This window comes from Triturus cristatus, chromosome 2_1 (genome assembly GCF_964204655.1).
Source record: "Triturus cristatus chromosome 2_1, aTriCri1.1, whole genome shotgun sequence".
NCBI lineage: Eukaryota > Metazoa > Chordata > Amphibia > Caudata > Salamandridae > Triturus > Triturus cristatus.
The window spans coordinates 32,515,355-32,536,193 of NC_140581.1; the positions used below are offsets into that span (position 1 = coordinate 32,515,355).

The window sequence follows — 20,839 nt, forward strand, 5'->3', positions numbered from 1 at the left end:
CATACAATAAATGTCAGTGTCTAACACAGTAATTGATGGGCTCGTCCACAGTATTAGACTGTCTCACATGCAGTACTTGATAGTCGATTACACAGTACTTGACAGTCTCTTAAACAACACTTCTCATTCTCTAACACACACTGAACAGTCGCTTACACAGTAGTTGATAGTCTCTTACACAGTATTAGAGTTACTTTGCCAGTTGTTGAAAGTCTCTTATGCAGTGCTTAACAGTCTGTTTGTTACACAGAACTCGACGATCTCTTACACAATACTTTAGAGTCTATTACACAATAGTTGTCAGTCTCTTACAGGGAACTCAACAAGCTCTTACACAATACTTGACAGTTTATTATACAGTAGTTGACAGGCTCTTGCTGAATATTTAAGAGTCTCTTACAGAATACTTCACAGTGTTGTATACAATACTTGTCAGCATGTTACACAACACTTAATAGTCTATTTCCCAGCACATTACAGCCTCTTACACAGTACTTCAGTATCTTACACAGTACTTCACAGTTTCTTATGTAGTAATAAAGAGTCTCTTGCACAATACTTTATATCCTCTCAAAAATATTTGATGATTTTTTACATAGTATCAGAGTCTCTAACATAGTACTTGAACGTCTCTTATAAATTACTCAACAGTCTCCTACACAGTACTTAAATGCCTCTTACTCTATACTTGACAGTCACTTATGAAGGACTTGATAGTCTGTTGCACAGTACTTCACAGTCTCTTGTAGAGAACTTATAAATCTCTTACTCAGCACTTAACAGTTTCTTATACAATATTAGGGAGTCTCTTACACACAGCTTGAACGTCTGTTGCACAGTACTTGTCAGCTTCTTTTACCACTAGAGAGTCTCTTACACAGTACTTGATAGTATCTTCCATTGTATTAACGAAACTCCTATACAATTTTTGATAATCTCTGGCACAATACTTGGCTGTCTCTTTCAAAGTATTAGAGTGTCCTAAACAGTACTTGAGAGTCTTTTACACAGAACTCAACAGTCTCTTGCACAATATTAAAAAGCCTCTTACACAATACTTGATAGTCTCTTACCCACTATTAAAGAGAGCCTGTTACAAAGTACTTTGATAGCCTCTTACAAAGTACTGAACAGCTTCTCACCTAGAACCTGTTAGTCTCTTTCACAATATTAAAGAGTTTCTTGCACAGTATTAGAGTCTCTTACACTGTACTTGCCAGCTTCTTACACAACACTTTCACCATTACTGAAACACATTTTGCTAATACTCTGAAATAGCCTCTGCAGGTTTGGCTACAGATATTTTAAAGTGACCAACATTATGGTATTAGTGTGGCTACTGAGGCTTCTCATCCAGAAGTCTGATGGTCAATGTAGGATGTGGGTGTGACTAACTGTTTAATTGGTTCTTTGTAAATTCCTCTGCTTTTTCCATGCTGATCTTTACTCTTCTCTTTCTTGTCTCCCCCATGCAGTTTTCCTGTGGATTTAAACATAGCGCTGTGGTGACTGCCAGCGGAAAACTCTTCACCTTTGGTGGTGCAGAGTATGGCAGGCTAGGGCTGAGGGGCACTGCCAACAGACTTTTGCCGGAAAGGGTGACAGCACTAGAAGGGCATCACGTTGGACAGGTAAGAAGTTTGCAACTTCCTAGGCTGTGCACACCATAATGACTAGTCCCACTCAGACAGGTATGCACAGCATCTTACATGTACCTGGAGGCCACATGGGTGCTGCAGCGACAGGCTGGCCCATACTTGTATAGCCCAAAGTTTCAGTTCAAAGGTTAGATATCTCTCATTATAGGATCACACCCACTTCATAAGCTTTGTGAATATCAGGTCAAATAGACCAAAGGAAATAGGAAAAATAGAGATATAGAAGCTGTAGTCCTTAAAGGGTACGGGAAAGTTTAAGATGTGACCACTCTTGACACCCTTAACTCTTTGAATTGCCTGGGAATAACCAACCCACGGTATCTGGATTGATAGGAGTAGTATTACTGTATAAGGAGTCTAACGGACCTTGTAATGAGAACCCTAGGTATTCTCTTGCCTGCTAAAACAACAAATCTTCTATTCAGTCTCCACATCTATCTTGATGAGCCATGAAAGCACTCTGTACACAAAGGTAAATGGGTTTTGTTCCACCTTTTGGTCATTTGGGCTTATCTAATATATATGGGCCCAACAAGAATCGAGCACAAATATCGTTTTCATCAGATGTTCCAAGTTGTTTTATTTGCACCCCCTTTGTAGAAAGTGGCTGAAACTGGAGACTACTATACAAGTATAGTGTTCAACAGCTACACTAGTACTCCACTCAAACGATGCTTATGTAGAGGGTTATGAATGCATGGCACTAACAACCCCTGCTCACACTCATCTGAAGTGTAGTACTTATCTTGACTGCCTAAATTGTACACCAAACCTCAATCAACAGATTAACGCCTTATACTGTAAACATCACAGCCTATTGGTTTTGTCAGGATTTTTTCGTTCAAACTCTTTTTATTTTAGAAGAGAAGGAGTGGTATCATGAGTACAGCAATACGCCTACAACCCTGGAACGGGCCGGCTGCATGATTTGGCTAGCGTTCAATATGCATAGAGAAGGCATCATTTGCCATTGCAGTTATGTTGGATTACACAGCAAGTCGCCTACAACCCACACTGGGGCCGGCCGTGTAATGTGACAGCTGTAACAAGAAAAGGCTATGATAGGACTTCGGCATGTACGCAGGGCAGAGATAATCAAACCAACTCTAACAGGAACAGAGGGGCAATAAGGGAAGATCAGAGGGAAAGAGAGAGGGCCCCCGAGGGGCAAGGTATAGGAGAGGGGAAGAGGTACTGCGAGCGAGAAAAAAGAATGCTGAGCAAGTAGTGCAGGGAGTTAGGAAATAGGACCCAATATACAGTGCACTTTCGATATGTCTAATTTTTGTAGCCTTGGATGGACAGTTTGTTGTATGACTACCTTTATTGCTTTTGAGCGATGTCTATTGCACATCAGCTCGTTAGGTCGAGCAGTGGTCAATGATCATGAAATGACATCTAGGATTGTCAGGGTTTTTTAACAAAGCTATTAGTCAACCATTTAGTTTTATAGAGTTTCATTGGCCAGGCAACTGTAATAGACAAAACACACTTAAACAGCAGTGGGGAGGACACATACATGCCCTAGATGTGTGCTGGAGCAGAGGCTGAGGTAAATGATACCTACACCATGTTTGTGTACTAGAGGAAAGTTAGAAGTTCTAGAATTGTCTGCAATTCTTTGCCCCCAAGTTGTGTTTATCTTTTCTCTGGTTCCTGACCGTTCATCCCACACTGACGCTCCACTCCACATTTGCCCTATCCACCAGGTGTCCTGTGGCATGAATCACACACTGGTGGTCTCCTCCGATGGCATGACGGTCTGGAGTTTTGGAGATGGAGACAATGGAAAGCTTGGGTGTGGAAGCTGCTTTGGAAAGGTGTACCCCCAGGTATGTGGTGCAGAAAGCGTTACCTCCAGAAGGTTGACAGTAATGCTGCAGTTCATTACCCAACAGTATCTGCAACACTGTAAAGGTTGCAGCCTTCCCTAGATCTGAAGAACAGAACAAAGACTATACTTTCAGACATAATTTCTAACCATAATAGCACAATGAGAAACTCAGGCTCTAACTGCATTCTTCTTCCCTCAAAGCATGGTGTCCTGCGGCCTTTTTTCAGATCACTAGTAGTGGCTGCCCTCAGTATGACCATTGCTCAAACATGAGCTACGTTTGTGGTTTAGCTTGGATGGTACACTTCACTTAGGGTAGTCACACATTGTATTGCTATTCCTTGACAAGTTATACAAAGCTATTGTAGTGATGACCTGTCCAGCACTACCTGTTTCCACCCCTGGTGACTGATACCTACAGCTCTTTCAGCAGTCTCTCTTCTGAGGTTGTATCAGATCGCAGCTATTCAGAGGAAACTGAGCCCATGTGTATCTGAATATGTGAGCATCAGTGGCTGTGTGGTAAGCATTGGGAACTGTACTGTGCCATTGTTGGGTACCTGCCTTCACCTTTTTTGGCTTTTGCTATCTTGTTCCTAAATATCTAATCCTGCAAAGAGGTCCAAAAGGATCATGTCATAGGCATCTCATTGATCCAGAATCATTATATCACCATCTAGGGCTGTCACTGGCAGAGCCTTTGTTTCCTGCAGAAGTTGCAATCCTACCTGGTCCAGATCAAGGCTAGTAGAAGACTGCAGTAAGAATTGACAGTGGAGAAGGAGCAGGGTTTTTTTTCTAGAATTTTTGCTGCAAGAGTGTATGAGGCCTAAAATTAGAGGGGAGTTCATTCGCCACATTTGCTTTTTTCAGCAGAGGGTAATAATATTATATTTAAGGAGCCTGGGCTGAAGCTAGAGTGATATTGAGGATTCGCTTGATGTCAGGTGCCATCACCTGATCACCTTTCATTGCATGGGAATGGGTCAAGAGGATATTTTTAAAGATGGTCTTTTGAGGAGGCGAAGAGAGGCCCTTCAGTAGCTGTTCAGTAGCTGGTCATAGTCAGTGTGTGAGTGGGGTAAAAGACTGGAGCTTCAAGTCTTGCTAGTGTCTTAAATTGTAGTGAGGAAGAAACAAATAACTAATCTCTGAGACTCAGTGAAAGATAATGTAGTCTTCCTGCCTGCCGGATCCGTAAGCTCCTTAGCATATCAAATATGCCGTAATAGTGTTAGAAGAAGAGTTTGTAATTTTGGAATTAAGAGCTACAGGCAGATGTAGCCATATATTGGCTCTGACTGAGTCAGTGTCATTAATCTTTATCAGAATGCTGTAATGTTTGCTCCAGGTATGTTCTGTTTACTTACAGGGGTTTGAGAGCCTCAGGTTCTACCATGAACCCATCTGCGAGGAAAGACTAGGGCACTAGAGTATCAAACACCTTGTAGGCAACTGCTGGTGTAGGAATCTGGGAGCGCAACCAAAGCATGTCTCGGAAAACTGTGGGAATCAATTTAACCTATGGATGAAATTGAAAAGGTATGGCAGCAGAAATCCTTTTTATTGTGATGGTTAGGGTTCCAAAGCAGGTGGTGAAAAGGTAGCCCCATGGTCTGTCCACAAGAGGTGCAGTGCTTTCACTATTTTATTGTGATTGAGCTTTGAGGGAAATGTCAAATCAAGGATTTAAGTGGTCTCATGGGCAAGGAAAAAAGTAAGCAGGCTGACCAGGAGATCTATATGAGACAGATCAGCAATCCAGTCAGGGCAATGAGCATGAAAGACTGTGGGAACAGTGAAATCTATATCCAGCCCTAGCAAGTTACTACACCATGATTCAATGATCGTCATGTGTTCTGTTTTTTTATTGAGAATTAGGTCATGGACTTAGATGGTGTGCTTAACCAATGAGTGGGCATTCAGAGGTACTGCCATTAGCGACATGAATGAGGATGCAAAGGGGGGGCGTGGCTAGCAAGCCAACATGGAAGACGCAACCTGCTAGTGCTCCGCAGTACATCCCTCTATTCTCCCGTCTAGGCTCCTGCATCTGAACCTTCCACGTCAGCGAAGGCACGGAACGGCACAGTACTGACCTGCTGCCCCCGCTGATACCTCTCGCTCCCGCCACAGAAGCGTGAAAGCCACGGAACCACCAAGTGACGACCTGCGGCCTACTCGTCAGAGACCCAAGCGTGGAGCTGAGGCCTGGCTGCCGCGAGCCTACCGTCGATGCTGCCGTGATCTCCGTGGCGGTGCCGGAGACCCCCAGACAGAGCCTACTGCCTCCCCTGCCCTAAAGTCATTAAACGGACTCTCGATGAGTCTCCCCCCCGCCGCCCAACTGCGGAGCCCTTTGGCCTATCCCACAATCAGCGATTTGGTCGGAGTGCAGTCCGCGTTAGGGAGGGCCCAACGTCCACCATGAAGTTAGCCGTTACAGACGCCGGAGGGCATCGGCGAGCCTACTCCTGTTCCTGAGGCGGCCAGGATAACAGGCAGGATGACGCCGCATCTCGGGCCTGACTCTGAAAGGGCCTACCTGCTGTGAGGACCAACACCTGTAAAGGCCTGCCTGCCTGCTGTGACGACCCAGCGGGCCACGGAGATGCATGGACCGCCTCATCGGAGTGCCCCTGGCTGCCTGATGCCATGGAACACTACGCCCTGCAGTGCCTGCGCCGCGCGGATGCTGTCGTGATTGGTGTCTACTCCTTTACGGCCTACCCACGTGGCGTGGCGCGGACCTGATCCTCGGCGTCGCTCCTGGAGGCCTCCTGGCACAGGCAGCCTGAAACACACTGTTGCAGCTGCTGCTGATGACCCTGCCGCGGCAACAGGTATGCCACTCGCCGCCGACTACTCCCCGCTGCATGACCCTGGGCCTTCAACCTACTTTCACCACCCTCCACACCGAGGCCCTTCATATGGCCCCCCCATAGCAGTAGCCTACTGAACCTCCTGCTGTACTCAAGGTAGCCTCTCAGCCCAACAGAGAAGCCGGACAGGCGACAGTACAGTTACATGCCACACGCTCTCCTCACTGACGCTGCTCACCTGGAAGCCCAAGACTATCTGCGCAGCACCCTAGGAGAACGCCATGCCCGCTGCCCTTGATCACAGAGTTCTTATCGTGGTCCCTACTACACTGCGGCGCTGAGCACTCAAGACTGTGAGCCTGGCTGCCGACTGTGATTGAAGACCCCCCTGCACACCCACATCTAAGACCTTAACCTTCCTGTTACTCATCGGGAGGGCTGTGCATATCGATTTGGTTCCGGGGTGGAGGGGGTCCTCGAGCCGGCACGCTGCTTCAGTGCTCGATCGCCCTGTCATGAGCACAGGGTTAGCGAGCGGCCAACCTGCGTACCTCAGGGGATGATTCCCGTATATTGGTTACCACTGTTGGGTTTAGTCATGGTCTCTATGGCTGGGTGGGTAACTTGGGGGGCTATTGCACAACCTGGTTGGGGGGTTGGAGCGGGTGGGGGGAGGGTTCACCTGAGTTTGGGGGGTAGATTTGGAGTTTGTTTGTTTTGTAGTGTTGAGTCAGGAGAAGCGAGATTTACTGCTGTGCCATATACCGTATATTCTTCACCGCCCTGTCGAAAATTTCATTGCTTGCTGTATTATGATTGCTTACATGCAATGTGGCCCGGTGGGTTGAGGGACTGTGCTATGCGCCTCGTCTGGTGGTGGTTGGGTGGATTGTCACATGGCTTGAGCGTATTGTTTGATCGTAACTTCTTCATGTCCCTGTTGCCATGACGCGCATAACCTGCCTTACCTGGAATGTGCGAGGCTTGAATGACAGACGCAAGGTCAGGTTGGTTCAGGCCTACTTACTCAGGAAAGATATAGACATCTGCCTCTTGCAAGAGACTCACTTGACAGCTAATGCAGCACAGATGCTTAAGAATAATCGATGGGGAGAGATAGTTCACGCATCTTATTCCAATTACTCCAGAGGGGTGGCGGTTCTGATACGAAGGGGTCTCCAGTGGACGACGCACGAGGAGCTCAGGGACGCGGGAGGCCGCTATGTACTGCTTGTGGGTACGCTGTGTGGCATGAGACTGGTGCTGGTGAATGTGTACGGCCCTAACGATTATAACCCAGATTTCTTCGGGGAACTATGGCATGCGGTGCAGGCTCGTGGCCCGGCAGCGATCTTATGGGGGGGGGGGACTACAATGTCGTACTCTCAGACACTATGGATAGGCAGGGCGCTACTAGAGAACACCACCCTAGGGCATCAGAGGCGCTTGGCTGTATCGTACAGGAGACAGGCCTGGTGGACTCCTGGAGGGTGCTACACCCCGGGGACCGCGCAGGCACATGTATAACAGCGCATAGAGATGCCTGGTCCAGGTTGGATTACTGGTTGCTATCCAGGGACCTACACTCGTCAGTGCAAGAGGTGATGCACCTGCCGAGATCGCTCTCCAATCATGCCCCGGTGTTCCTCACGCTGTCCACTCCGACCCCATATATATAGCCATTTAGCTGGCGGTTTCCCTCGCGGGCGCTGCGCGATCAGGTATTTCAGCAGGCACTGCGCGAAAAGCTCGAGGAGTACTTTGCGATTAATGAGGGCACCGTGGACTCGCCGGGCACGCTCTGGGAGGCTTGTACGGTGGTGACGAGAGGGCACTGCATGTCGCTGAAAACAGGTGTGCTGAGATCTATTCGCGATTCCCTGAGCAAACTGGAAGCAGACCTTGCGAGACTGGAGTCTGACTTGATAAATGCGCCATCAGACAAAGTGCGTGCGGACCTTCGATCGCAGCTCACTAGGTACCAGGAGGAGGCGGACAGGGAAGTAGCATACCTGTCTAAAGACTGTCGGGCTAGGCGATATGGCGAGGGTGACCGCGCCGGACGCACGCTGGCGCACATGTTGCGCGCGCCGCGAGGGTCGGACCATATACTAGAGTTGCAGCGTGCGGAGGGTGACGTGGTGCGCGAGCCGCCAGATATCCTGGACACGATGACAGAATTCTATAGGGATTTATACACCACAAAAGTGACACCAGAGGAGAAGGTGCTCAGCGACTATCTAGACACCATTGCCTTAGCGTGGTTCAGCAATAGTGCCAGACAATACATGGACTTGCCGTTCACGCAAGACGACATACGGGCGATAATAGCAGGCCTTCCGCCATGCAAGGCACCGGGCCCGGACGGGCTGACGGCGGCCTTCTACAAGGAATACGCGGACATCCTGGTTCCGAGGCTACATGGTGTGTTTGAGGAGGCAGTGGAAAAGGGGATCCTCCCCCAGTCACTGCGGGAAGCACTGATCGTCACGCTGCTTAAGCCTGGCAAGGACCCAAAGCGCCCAGACTCCTATCGCCCACTGTCACTAATAAACCTTGACGCCAAAATATATGCTAAACTGCTTTCTGATCGCTTAAAGTACATGCTGCCACAAATCGCGCTATCCGACCAATCGGGATTTGTATTGGGGAGGTCCACTTCTCATAACCTACGAGTACTATTTGGGCTCTTGCATTATTTGGATCCCAAAGTCCAAGCTGCCGCGGCACTGTTGGATGCGACGAAGGCATTCGACTCTCTGGAATGGCAGTTTTTGCGGACGTTATTTACCCGAATGGGATTTAGTCCGCTATTTGCCAGGCGTATTGGCATATTGTATAATGGCCCGGCGGCTAGGGTGCGGGTGAATGGCCAGACATCTGCCCCTATCTCCATCACCAGAGGGACCCGACAGGGATGCCCATTGTCGCCGTTGCTATTTGCAATTGCGACGGAACCGCTGGCAGCCCGCTTGAGACAACATCATACTCAACGAAGCATTGGCTTTACGTCGCGCGGTCTGTTAATTTCTATGTATGCCGACGACATCACCATCTACATGATGAACCCGTCGGAGAACTTTGACCCGCTGATGAGAGAGGTGACTCGCTACAGTGGGCTCACCGGTATAGATATCAACTGGTCTAAATCGCACATGCTTCCCTTAACGGAGGGCACGCACAAGTGTCACACGGAATTCCCGATCGATTGGGTCACGGATGAGGTCAAGTACTTGGGTATAAGGATGAGCCGCTCAGTTCAAGAAATACAGTTGGCCAACTTTGGTGTGGCCATGGAGTGGCTGGAGAGTAAAGTTAAGAGGTGGAAAGCGTTGCCGCTGTCTTTGACGGGCCGCATAGCCATTGCAAAAATGGTTGTGGCGCCTAAATTCCTCTACCTATTCGCTAACATCTCCGTGCCGTTGACGATGGCGTTCTTCCGCAGACTTCGCTCCGCGATGATTGAACTGGTGTGGGCGGGTAAGCAGCCCAGGGTGGCCTGGAACCTCCTTATGCTCCCCTTTCGGCAGGGGGGTCTCGCAGCCCCGGACCTTGAGTTGTATGCGTATAGTGCACAGGCCCAATACTTGCACTATTGGCATCACCCGATTCCCTACCAGCCTCACGTGGTCATAGAGATAGACGTGGCGGCTCCTTGTCCTTTACGGACAGCTGTGTACCAGACATACAAGCGATCCCAGGAAGACATTAACACCGTTGAGATGGTGCGTTGGGCCTGGTCCAACATTGCGAAGCGTGCGGATATGGTGGAACTATATGCCCCAAGTATGCCATTGGAGGCCAACCCTCTGCTGAGTCCACTTACGGACGCGGCGGTAGCGCGACGAGCGCACGCATGTGGCTTGAAGGTGGCGGGGGATTTATATCCGGATGACTCTTTTCTTCCGATACAATCTCTGGCCGCGGCGCCTGAGCCGACGGCCTCGGAGCTCCTCTTGTAGTACCAATTGCGGTCGGCTTGCAGGCACAAATATCCCATGTTCCCAAACGCCCCACCGACGCTGGCAGCTCTGGAAGACATTCTGTCAAACTCTTCCCCGCGTAAATTGATAACACGCATCTATAGGACCACACAAAGCACGACACCCGTTGCGCACGTTGATTCCAGGACCTTATGGGAGGAGGACGCAGGCATACGTATTACAAAAAAACAGTGGGAATTCTGTTGCACCCAACTCGAACACCTGTCGCCTAATTATAGACTGAGACTGATACACTTTAATTATCTGCACAGGACATACCGCACGCCCATACAACTGTTTAGGATGGGTCTCCGATCCGACACGACCTGTTGGAGATGTGGTGAGAGCGAGGCTACGTTCCACCACCTAGTCTGGACATGTGGACCAATACACAGATTTTGGGTTACAGTTTTCAACATTATAGGGAAGATAGTGGGAGCGGCATTGGTACCAGACCCGCTTGTGGCCCTCCTGGGCTTTGTGCTGAATGTACCTAGGGCTTCGCGTAAACTCACTGCCCTCTTATTATTGCTTGCTAAGCGCCAAATAGCGATACATTGGAAGAAGAAAGCTCCCCCGAAGGCGTCTGGCTGGGTGGGATCAGCGGTATACTGTAGGGAGCAACTGACTGCTTACTGGGACCAAATGCCGCAGCGTTCACGACCTGCTGATGTGTGGCAGCCGTTGGTGGAGTGGCTTGCAGGAGCGGAAGTGGAGGGAGATGACTGAGTTGACTGATCGGAAGGCTGTTGATGAGATGAAGACCGGAGAAGGCTGTCTTGTGGGGCGCGCTAGTGGGGAGGGAGCCAGCCTGGTACGAGCGCCATGTTAGCTGAACCTGCGTATAGCAGAGATGGGAGAACTAGTGTTTGTGCGGATCTGATGGTGCGCGGTCGCAGGGTGGGGGCAGTTGGGATATTTGCCCTTCGTGTTGGCGGGTTCCTCCCTGACTCTCGCTCAAAGTAGGTGTTGTTGGATTGTTCACAAAACTGTTACTATTTGGGTTGTACTCCAATATAAGATGTGAAATCGCTCATGCGGCTTGCCGCACTGACAACATGCTGCCTGCCTCCGGGTTGTTGGCTGAATAGCAGTGTACAAATTGATGAGACAATAAAGGTTTTTGAAAATCAAAAAAAAAACAACAAAAAAAAAAAACCTTCCTGTTACTGACACGGCCCTGGCGAGGTGTACATAATTGGCCGTGGGCTGCAGAAACTGACTCCGCGTTGAGGTGCCACTGCTCTCGATGCTACTACTACTCACGCAGTTGCGAAGTGGTGACGACTCCATGGCATAGAAGACACGCCACGGAGCGGGCCTTTAACCACAGACCCAATTGGGCTCTGGTCTCTGGCCCTTTGGCAAGCGCCCGTTACGGTAGAGCTGCCACCACAGCCCCCTCAGCATGTGGCCACTCTGGTGGACTGGACATTAATCCTCCAGGTGTCGAGGGGCTGATCACCCCAACGTCCTCCGCAGAGACTCCACCTTGTCGACACTTGGCCCGGAGACGCGGCCAGCTAATCAAGACCTGTGGTGCTCGTGCTGGGTACCACCGGCTGCAACGTGAGCCATAGGCGCGCTTTGATGCTCAAAATTTAGTAGCCAGTAGATATAGCACGTGCTTCAAATGGTGGGCCATAACCACAGCCCACACAGACACATACCTGCCATCCGCTAAACGTCAATGCTGTCCGCCCAGAAGCTTGCCATGGGACGCCTCCGTACAAATACGTAGCAACTGGCTGCGAAGATCAGCCTACCACACACGTCGCCTCCAGGAGTTGAGGCAAATACTAACGTCTCGGGTGTTGCACTAGCAGCTAAACTGGACTCTGTGCTAACGGCCGTCGAGAAAATTGAGCCTGCATTGGACCAGACCAGGACATCTCTTGAGACACGCATCGACAAAGTCACCACAGACTTCAGTTTATTGCGAGCCGATCACGATATGCTGGCGGAGAAAGTCCACTCACACGAACACTCTCTTTTGGAACTGAAGCCTGTCGCCCAAAGTCACGCTGCAGCACTACAGGACATCCTGGACCGAGTGCATGCGCTGGAAGACCGAATTGAAGACTCTGAAGGGTGCTCCCGCCGCAACAATGTCCGCGTGGTGGGCCTTCCAGAGGGCAAGACCCCGGAACTTTACGTGGAGCGGTGGCTGAGGGATCTTTTACCTGCAGGGACACTATCTTCACACCTCGTAGTGGAACGCAAGCATAACGTGCCGGCACACAGACCACCCCCTGGTGCCCGACCGAGGCCGTTCCTCTTTAAACTTTTGAATTACAGGGACCGCTACACAGTCATGCGTGAAACTCGCAAAATCTCCAATCTGCAGGTGGGCGGCATTGAAGTCATGTTGTTCCCGGACTATACGGCGCAGGTACAGAGACGGAGAGGCACCTACACTGATGTGAAACATCAGCTGCGCCCTTTGGACCTCCCGTACTCCCTACTGTTTCCTGCCAGGCTCAGGGTGGTGGCCGGCGGAACAGCCCGCTTCTTCCACATGCCTGCAGACATCTGGGACTGGCTAGAGAGCTCAGGATTGTGGTGGGGGACGTGACTCTCCAATGCAGAAACATCCAAGCCCAGCCGCAGAGGACCCTGCCGTCGCGGACATCGGAGAAAAGTAGGGAATGCAAATACGGCAGAGGCAGCACTGGACCCAGAGCAAACCCGTATAGAGCGCCGTGACGCCCTGGAAGTGGCAGCGTCGCTGGGAACACACACCTACCGTGAGAGCCATGCAGCAGGCTCCTCTGAATTCACCACAGCTAGCGGATCTTCCACTCCCAGACCTGATGAACTAGACAGAATGCTGCCACCGGACGTCACACCGCAGACCGCGGATGAAATCATATGAGCACGGCAGCAGCAGCGGGACCAGACTGAATTGCTGCACTCGCAAGTAGAGACTCTCACATTGAAATTGACTGAATTGTTGATGACTCTCTTTTCACTTCTTGAGTTACCACTAATGCTTTGACCTGCTACATGCGTGCGCACCCCATAATGTCTACACTCACCAAGGAGCGCAAACAGTGTAGATATACATCAGCGCATGGGTTGGGACAGGGGTGACGGATCTGCGTCATGGAGGGATACGCAATGTTCCCATCTAGGCGCACATTCCACCCCCACACCAGTCTCTACACTGACATTGTTATGGCCATTGATGGGCCAGATATGGTTTGGATGAGCCCCACCCGGGCGTTCGCCCTAAATACTAGTAAAGTTCGAAACCCTCCCGCACGATACAGGTCCGTAGCTCAGTGGCACACCCGTCCCCACTTAGACCGACACACTAATCTGATATGACACAGGTACAAGTAGTCACGTGGAACATACGCGGCATGCATACACCTACACAACACTATTCTATCTTTTTATACTTGCAATGCCGGAATAACGATGCTCCAGGAAACACACATGTCCAAACCTGAGTTGGAGCGCTTGCGTAAAAGATGGAGAGGCCAAGTGTTCGGCACCACATACTCAGCACACACGCGAGGCACACTGATATGGGTCCGTGCGGGAATCCCATTCATTAGCGAGGACAGCTTCAACAATGCAGATGGAAGGTACACGTTCGTGAAAGGGCGCTTCAATGGTCAAGAGATACTTTTGGGCTCCCTTTATGCCCCTAATTAAGATCAGGCCTCCTATATTGCCGCATATCTACAGTAGCGGCCTGATGGAGTGGGATACCCTGGCTTCTGGGGGGGGGGGGAATTTTAACTCAGTATTGGATGTGGACTTAGATAGGTCGTTCCCGCCCCTTAACAGAACCCTCTCGGCATCCAACGCGCAAGCCCTCACTGGTTGGCCGACACACTGGGCTCTACATGATGTGTGGCGGCTTTTAAACCCCACCGCCCACCTGTATTCTTATTACTCAGCAGTGCACGGTCTCCACGTACGCCTCGACCAGTTTGTGGCCTCAGCGGTGCTGCTCCCGTTGATTCAGAATGCGGAGTATCTAGGGCGGACCCATTCCGATCATAACCCCTTGTTACTACATCTGTGCTGGGAGCCACACCGTCCCCCGGTCCCCACGTGGCGCCTACAGCCGCAAGCTCTAGAAGACCCTGCTTTTAGGTCATTGCTGGAGACATCGATTTTGCAATACTTCGAGTTAAATGAGGGTACAGCAAACGATGCGCTTGTTGAATGGGAGGCGCTTAAGGTGACAATCAGGGGGTCATTGTGTAGGGGAAACAAGGATTATACGCAAGCAACTGTCTGATTCCCTCGCACGGATTGAAGCCCAGCTGATACGCTTTGAAAACACAGGTGAAGGGGAAGGCCGTGACTCGCGGCGCCTAGAGGTGCTGCGTTCTGAGCATGCAGACTACATGGAGAAACTCCGCTGCCACAATGACACTGCGCACACAACCCGCACCCACACTGCGGTAGATAGGGCAGGCAGGCTGTTAGCCTGGTTGATCCGGCAAGAACACGCACACGCCCCGAAAGGGTTTCTCCACTCTCCAGCAAGTCAGTTGCCAATCACACAAGACATACATGAGGCCCTGACGCAACACTACGCCTGCCTTTACCAGTCCCAATGCCGCTGCAATAAAGAGGAGCTGGTGGGCTTCCTTGACCCCTTACAGCTACCCACAGTAACAGAGGAGCATCGCGAAGTGCTCAATGAGCAGAAATCGCGGGAGGAGATTAGTGCGGCTATTCAGTCCCTAGCGATGGGGAAAGTCCCGGGGCCAGACGGATTGCCATCCGAATATTACAAAGCATATCAGATCTCACTGGTGTAGCGCCTTGATACGGTATTTGCCGCGGCCCTAGATGCACAGCAACTCTACCCCTCGATGCACGAGGCGCATCTGGTTTCCTTACTGAAGCCGGGCAAAGATCCAGAGGAGATGGGTTCCTATCGACCCCTGGCCCTGCTCAAAACAGACTATAAAGTCCTCGCAAAGGTACTGGCTGACAGGCTAGCGCTGGCAGTTTCAAGAATGGTCCACACGGATCAAAATGGCTTCCCTCAATCTACGCCGCTTCTTCCGAGTGGCCACCTATGCGGTGGAGGAGTGGCCCAGAGCAGGCTGCCTCATGTTGGACCTAGAGAAGGCCTTCGACTCCCTGGAGTGGCCTTACTTGTTTGCGGTACTTGCAAAATTTGACCTAGGCCCAGAGTTCATTCACCTAGTGCGCCTCCTCTACACTGACTCCACTGCGAGAGTAAAGATAGGATCTTGCATCTCGGACTCCCTCCCCGTAGAGAGAGGCACGTGCCAGGGGTGCCCCCTGTCCCTGCTCCTGTTCGCTCTCTCAATGGAGCCATTAGCGGAATCGTTGTGCACTCTGTTTGCAGATGGGGTGCCCCTGGGAGACGCTACCCATCAGGTGTCACTCTACGCGGATGACCTCCTCATTTATCTCAGGGACATTGATTGCGTTCCGCCCAGCTAACTCAGCTACTTGGGGATTTTGCTGCGCTTTCCAGACTGAAAGTAAACGCAGGTAAATCTTGCCTTTGCCCCTTCAAAGAGGGGCTCTGCGATCCGGGACTCGCCATAGGTGTCCCCCTAGTGCATTGGACGCCCGATGCGTTTCGCTGGGACTCCAAATTTGCCACCAATTGCAAGATTTATACAATGGGATCCTCGGTAAAGCGGTGAAATCCATCAAGTTCCAGCTGCGCTTCTGGATCACACTGCCATTGGCCGTGACAGGCAGGATAGTACTCGGAAAATGGTGGTCCTCCCACGGCTCCTATATTATTTCACAATCCTGCCCATGTATGTCCCTGTCTCCTTCTTTACTGCCTTTGAGAGACAACTCAGAGATTTCATCTGGGGTAATGCTAAACACAGGATGACACTGAAAAAGCTGTACCTACCCACAGACCAGGGCAGACTGGCAGCCCCCTGTCTCGAACACTACTACCTAGCCTCTCAACTGCAGTGGATAGCATGGTGACTCTCCGATCGCAACTGAGCAAATACAGCAACTACGCAGCCGCCTTACCCCCTGGAGCACATAGTCTGGTTGTTTCACCCTGGGGCACGGCCACATCCACCAGAGCCTCTAATACTTGCAGTGGCCTACAGGTGTTTTCGCAGAAGTTTGTTTCTGATGTGCAACACAACCCCATATGCACCGGCGATACCCTTAGAGGGCACCCCCAGCGGGCAATCAGTACTGACGGCACTCATACTTAGGAAATGGCATGACAAAGGTATCCACACCCTGGGGGACATATACCAGGACGGGGCACTCACACCCTACGCAACCCTCGTGGGGGAGGAGGGGCTACCGCCAGGGCAATTCCTCACTCACTGCACACTGGTGGCCTCACTCACGGCAAAATGGGGCGATATCCCGGCAGAGCTGCAAAAGCATCTCACCATTCAAAATCTACATGTCATGGGACAAGGCAGGCACTTGACGCACTGGTTTGCGGCCTCACTCCGAACTCACGGGGCACTCAGCCTTGCCACACTCCGCCACACTTGGGAAGTAGACCTAGGTAGCCAGCTCACAGATAAGGAATGGGCCGGAGTGCTCGAGAGCCCCACACGCATTCCCAGGAACATGCGCTTCAGACAGATACAGCTTTATATTATTCACAGAGCATACCTCACCCCTGCAAAAATCAATCAATACTTTCACCATGGAGATGCAGCGTGCCCGCGGTGCAGAGAAGTAGGGGCCGATCTACTACACATGTTTTGGGCCTGCCCAGGGTGGGGGAATACTGGACGAATGTGGCCACTCTGCTTCACGAGAGTATCGACAGGGAGCTGCCCTTCACTTGGCCTACATATTTACTGCACACATTTCGCAGAACCCCTAGCACGAAGGTCATGTCCAGATTTATAGATCTGGGACTGATAGTGGCCAAACGACTGATCAGTGAAAGATGGAAAGCGCCGGACCCTCCGCACATACAAGCTTGGCGTTATTCTATGCTTGCGTGGGCCAAAGCGGAAGGCCTTGCTATTAAACACGAGGAGACGCTGGGATTGCCTAGGGTCCCCATTGCCACATACTGGGACACAATCTACCTCTTACTGCAAAACAGCTCAGGCACGCTGACAGCAGACCTTTCTGACATGCCAGACTTTGGCAGCGCTTAGTCCTGTGGGTAGTAACAGCGTATGCACCACGCTGATCTCTTTCTGGTGGACACAAACTGCCTGTGACACTCAGCTGACACACACTCTAGACATGGGGTAACAGCCAGTCGCTGTTAAACACGAGAGCTATGAGTCATGCCGCATTTGGATGCAAAAAGGAAGGGGGCTGCGGGCTAAATGTTTGTTTTCATACACTGTACATTCCTCCTTTTCATCTCTTTTACCCCTTTTCTTTTGTATGCACAGTTCCTTGTTCCTGTTGTTAATAGTGAATCTTTTATTGGCACTCATTCACAGCTGAGCGCCAGTGCTCCTTCTGGCTTCATGGGACAGCACCCGCACATGTGTGCGACAACGGACATTCACCAACATTTATGCCCCGGACGACACCCAATATGTGTACAGCGATGTGGTCATTATGCCTTCCTACTCTCCTTCTTTTTTCTGCCTCTCACCCCTCGCTTGTCTTCTAGCGCAGGCCATACATGTATCTGTCAATCACATGCTTGACCACTTTGTACATAACTCCAAGCGAGAGCTGTAACCATATTATATGAAACTACTGTGCCTTATAAGCTGATTGTGATGCCCAACACTGCTTGGTATTTCATATGACTTATGCTGTACTAATACTAAAATCCAATAAAACAGATTCACAAAAAAAAATGAATGAGGATGCAAAGGAGGGAAGGTAGCAGAGCCAAAATTATCCCGCAGCACCCTCACAGTGTGAGGGTAAGTCGAGCGGAGCAGTCACAGGCCGCAAGTTTCACTCGTAGGGCACCTTTGTGTCATCATCAAATTCTCTTGATTTAGGTTAATAAAAGCCATAAAAGATACAGCCACACAAGTCATGGTTAAGACATTCTAAGCTAAATAGAGTGTTAAAAGGCAAGTGGGCAATTGAGAGAAAAACAATGGCTCTGGTTAACATAATAAGCCAACGTGGAGAAAGGCATGGGTGTTACAATTCCCAAATAGTTCATAGTTGAGTCGTCTCTGGCAATACAAGGCGGGGCAATAGAGCCACAAGACTAAGGTGCTAGTGCATTAACAAATATTATATAGAACTATTACCAAATTTATGGCCCACACATAAAACAACAAAACATAATTGTCCCATATCCCTTGGTAGCGCCCTTGCTCTAGATCAACAAATGACAAGATTAAAATACATAAAATATTGCCATAAAAACAGCCATGTACAATATAAACATAACAGCATTGGGAATTAAACCTCACTTTATCTGGTCATTACAGTTTCCATTTTGTCAATCAAGGCCAGAAAACGGTTTCAGCAGCGCCCTCCTTCTAATCGCCCAAAAGTGGCCTAAGAATTTCGCAGTTGCGCAAGTGAAAGGAGGTCTAGCATCTGACTTTAATATGCGCAAGGCATCTTTAGAGCTTCGTTCCCTAATTGTCTGCACACAGGAGCTAACGATTTGCTCCTTGGTTTTGCATAGGCTGTGCAGGCAAAAAAGACATGGCCTATTGATTCATGTGGGCATGAACAGGAAGGACAACCCTTAGGTTGGAATCTGTTTATCAACCAGGAGTTGGTAAAGGCGTTGATTGGTAAACTACCGTGCCTGAACTGTGCATACAATTTCCTGTCAGCTGGCACTTTGAGGAAATCAAAATAGCTTTCTAAATGACAATTGGTTTTCAAGTCAATGAAACCATCTGTTAGGCTGCCATGTTGGCTTTTCAGAAAATTGTTCTGGTCAACCCATGCCCAGTACATTAGCTCTACTTGGCCTCTGGGACAGGATAGAGAATGACCGGTAACCTGTTTAGGCAAGCCGATGCTTGACCGAAGAATATCTACATGTTTGATCCAGCCAATCTTTTGGTAATATCCAAAACAGAGACCTCGCTAAAAGCTGCAGCATATGCTGCCAGATCAGGAGTGGTGACCAATCTGTGTCAAAATAGCAGTGAGCGAAGCCTCGCAAGATCATTTTTAGACTTAATGCCCAGATTGAGTTTGAGAGGAAGAATAGGAGTGTTTTGGGTAAGGGATACCATGCTCCTAAGGAACTTGTTTTCCATTGCTGAAAGATCATTTGCAATTACTGTGCCACACAACTCTGCCCCATAAAGAGCACAGCTCACAGCCTTACTGCTGTACAATTTAAGAGTAGGTGGTACTGGCTTGCTATATGATAGGCGATGCGCCCACTTCAGAGCCCCAGTTAGCTGGGAGAACTTCAAAGATGCATTCTCTAGATGGTTCTTCCAGGCCATTTTCTCAGACAGCTTGATACCCAGATAGTCAAATGAGCTAACCCTTTCGAGCGGAACATTGTCCAGGAACAAATTTCCCTTGAAGGATTTGTGAGGGTTCAGCATCATTACCTTGGTTTTAGTTGGTGTTACTAACCAAGCCCCTCTCATCACAAAAAGCCTTAAATTAATTAAATCGTTTTTGGAGGCCCATAGGGGTTTTAGAAACCAGGAGGGTATCATCAGCGAATAGTAGTGAGGAAATTTTGTGGTTCGCCAAAGACGGGGCATCAGATGGAATGGAGCACAAGAGATCAGCTACTTGGTTAACATACAGGTAGAAAAGGGTTGTGGCTAAAACACTTCCCTGAAATCCCCTGCTGAATCATAATAGGCTCTGTGGTTTGTCCCTGGTTTCCCCATCTTACATGGGCACATTTTTTTTCGTGCAACCTGATTAGAAGTTCTAGGATTGTCAGGGGCATTCCCATGTCCCTAAGCACCCGCCGAAGTAAATCCCTGGGCACAAGGTTTAAGGCTGCTTTTAGATCTATAAAGGCAAGGTATGGACTACTGTCAGACGGTAGACATATATCCCACTAACCTGACAATCCAGATGCAGCAGGAACGATGGATGATGCTAGCTTACTCCGTCCCTTCCACGGAATGGCCTCCCGAGGTTGTGAATACCTCCAAGGAACGACCCCGCGCAGGGGAAAGGGTAAAAAGGGACAAACGAAAGATGAAAAAGGTGCAGCTGCGAAATCACACGTCAGGAAGGGTACGATGGAGAGGCCCTCCGATTACGCCAGGAGTCTCCGCCACCTAACCCCTGGTTCCCTGTAGTGAGAAAGAAACACAACACCCCAAAGGGCTTACATGGCCACCAATAGTAACAGAACATACATATACATGTACCATTAGTGGGTTCACTTACGCAACAGGCAACTGCACTCAACCCTGGTCAGATCACCTGAGAACTATAACCACAGGGTCGACATAAAGAAACGAGGTAATCATGAGACAATCGTCTATACCGTGCGTTTGTCCGCACGTTTGTGTCTTGCTTGATAGGCAAATTAACGTAAGTACTTAGCTGAGGTATGGCAGTCAGGGAAACCTTCCGCTTCTGTATCCCAGAAGAACAGTCCTCGGAGCTCAGGTGAGGCAAACGAAGGAAGGTGCCTTTAAGTATGCGTAA

At 49.8% G+C, this 20,839-nt stretch overlaps 1 protein-coding gene across 7 annotated transcripts in view; it reads left to right on the top strand.

Annotated features, from left to right (window-relative positions):
- Positions 1 to 20,839, top strand: part of LOC146863653 (putative E3 ubiquitin-protein ligase HERC1) — a 1,482,062-nt gene that overhangs the window by 1,242,481 nt on the left and 218,742 nt on the right. For all 7 annotated transcript variants that reach the window (XM_085627737.1, XM_085627739.1, XM_085627735.1 and 4 more), the window contains 2 exons: positions 1,476 to 1,631; positions 3,368 to 3,490. In XM_085627737.1, the coding sequence (XP_085483863.1) occupies positions 1,476 to 1,631; positions 3,368 to 3,490 (279 nt within the window). The remainder of the gene's footprint in view (positions 1 to 1,475; positions 1,632 to 3,367; positions 3,491 to 20,839) is intronic.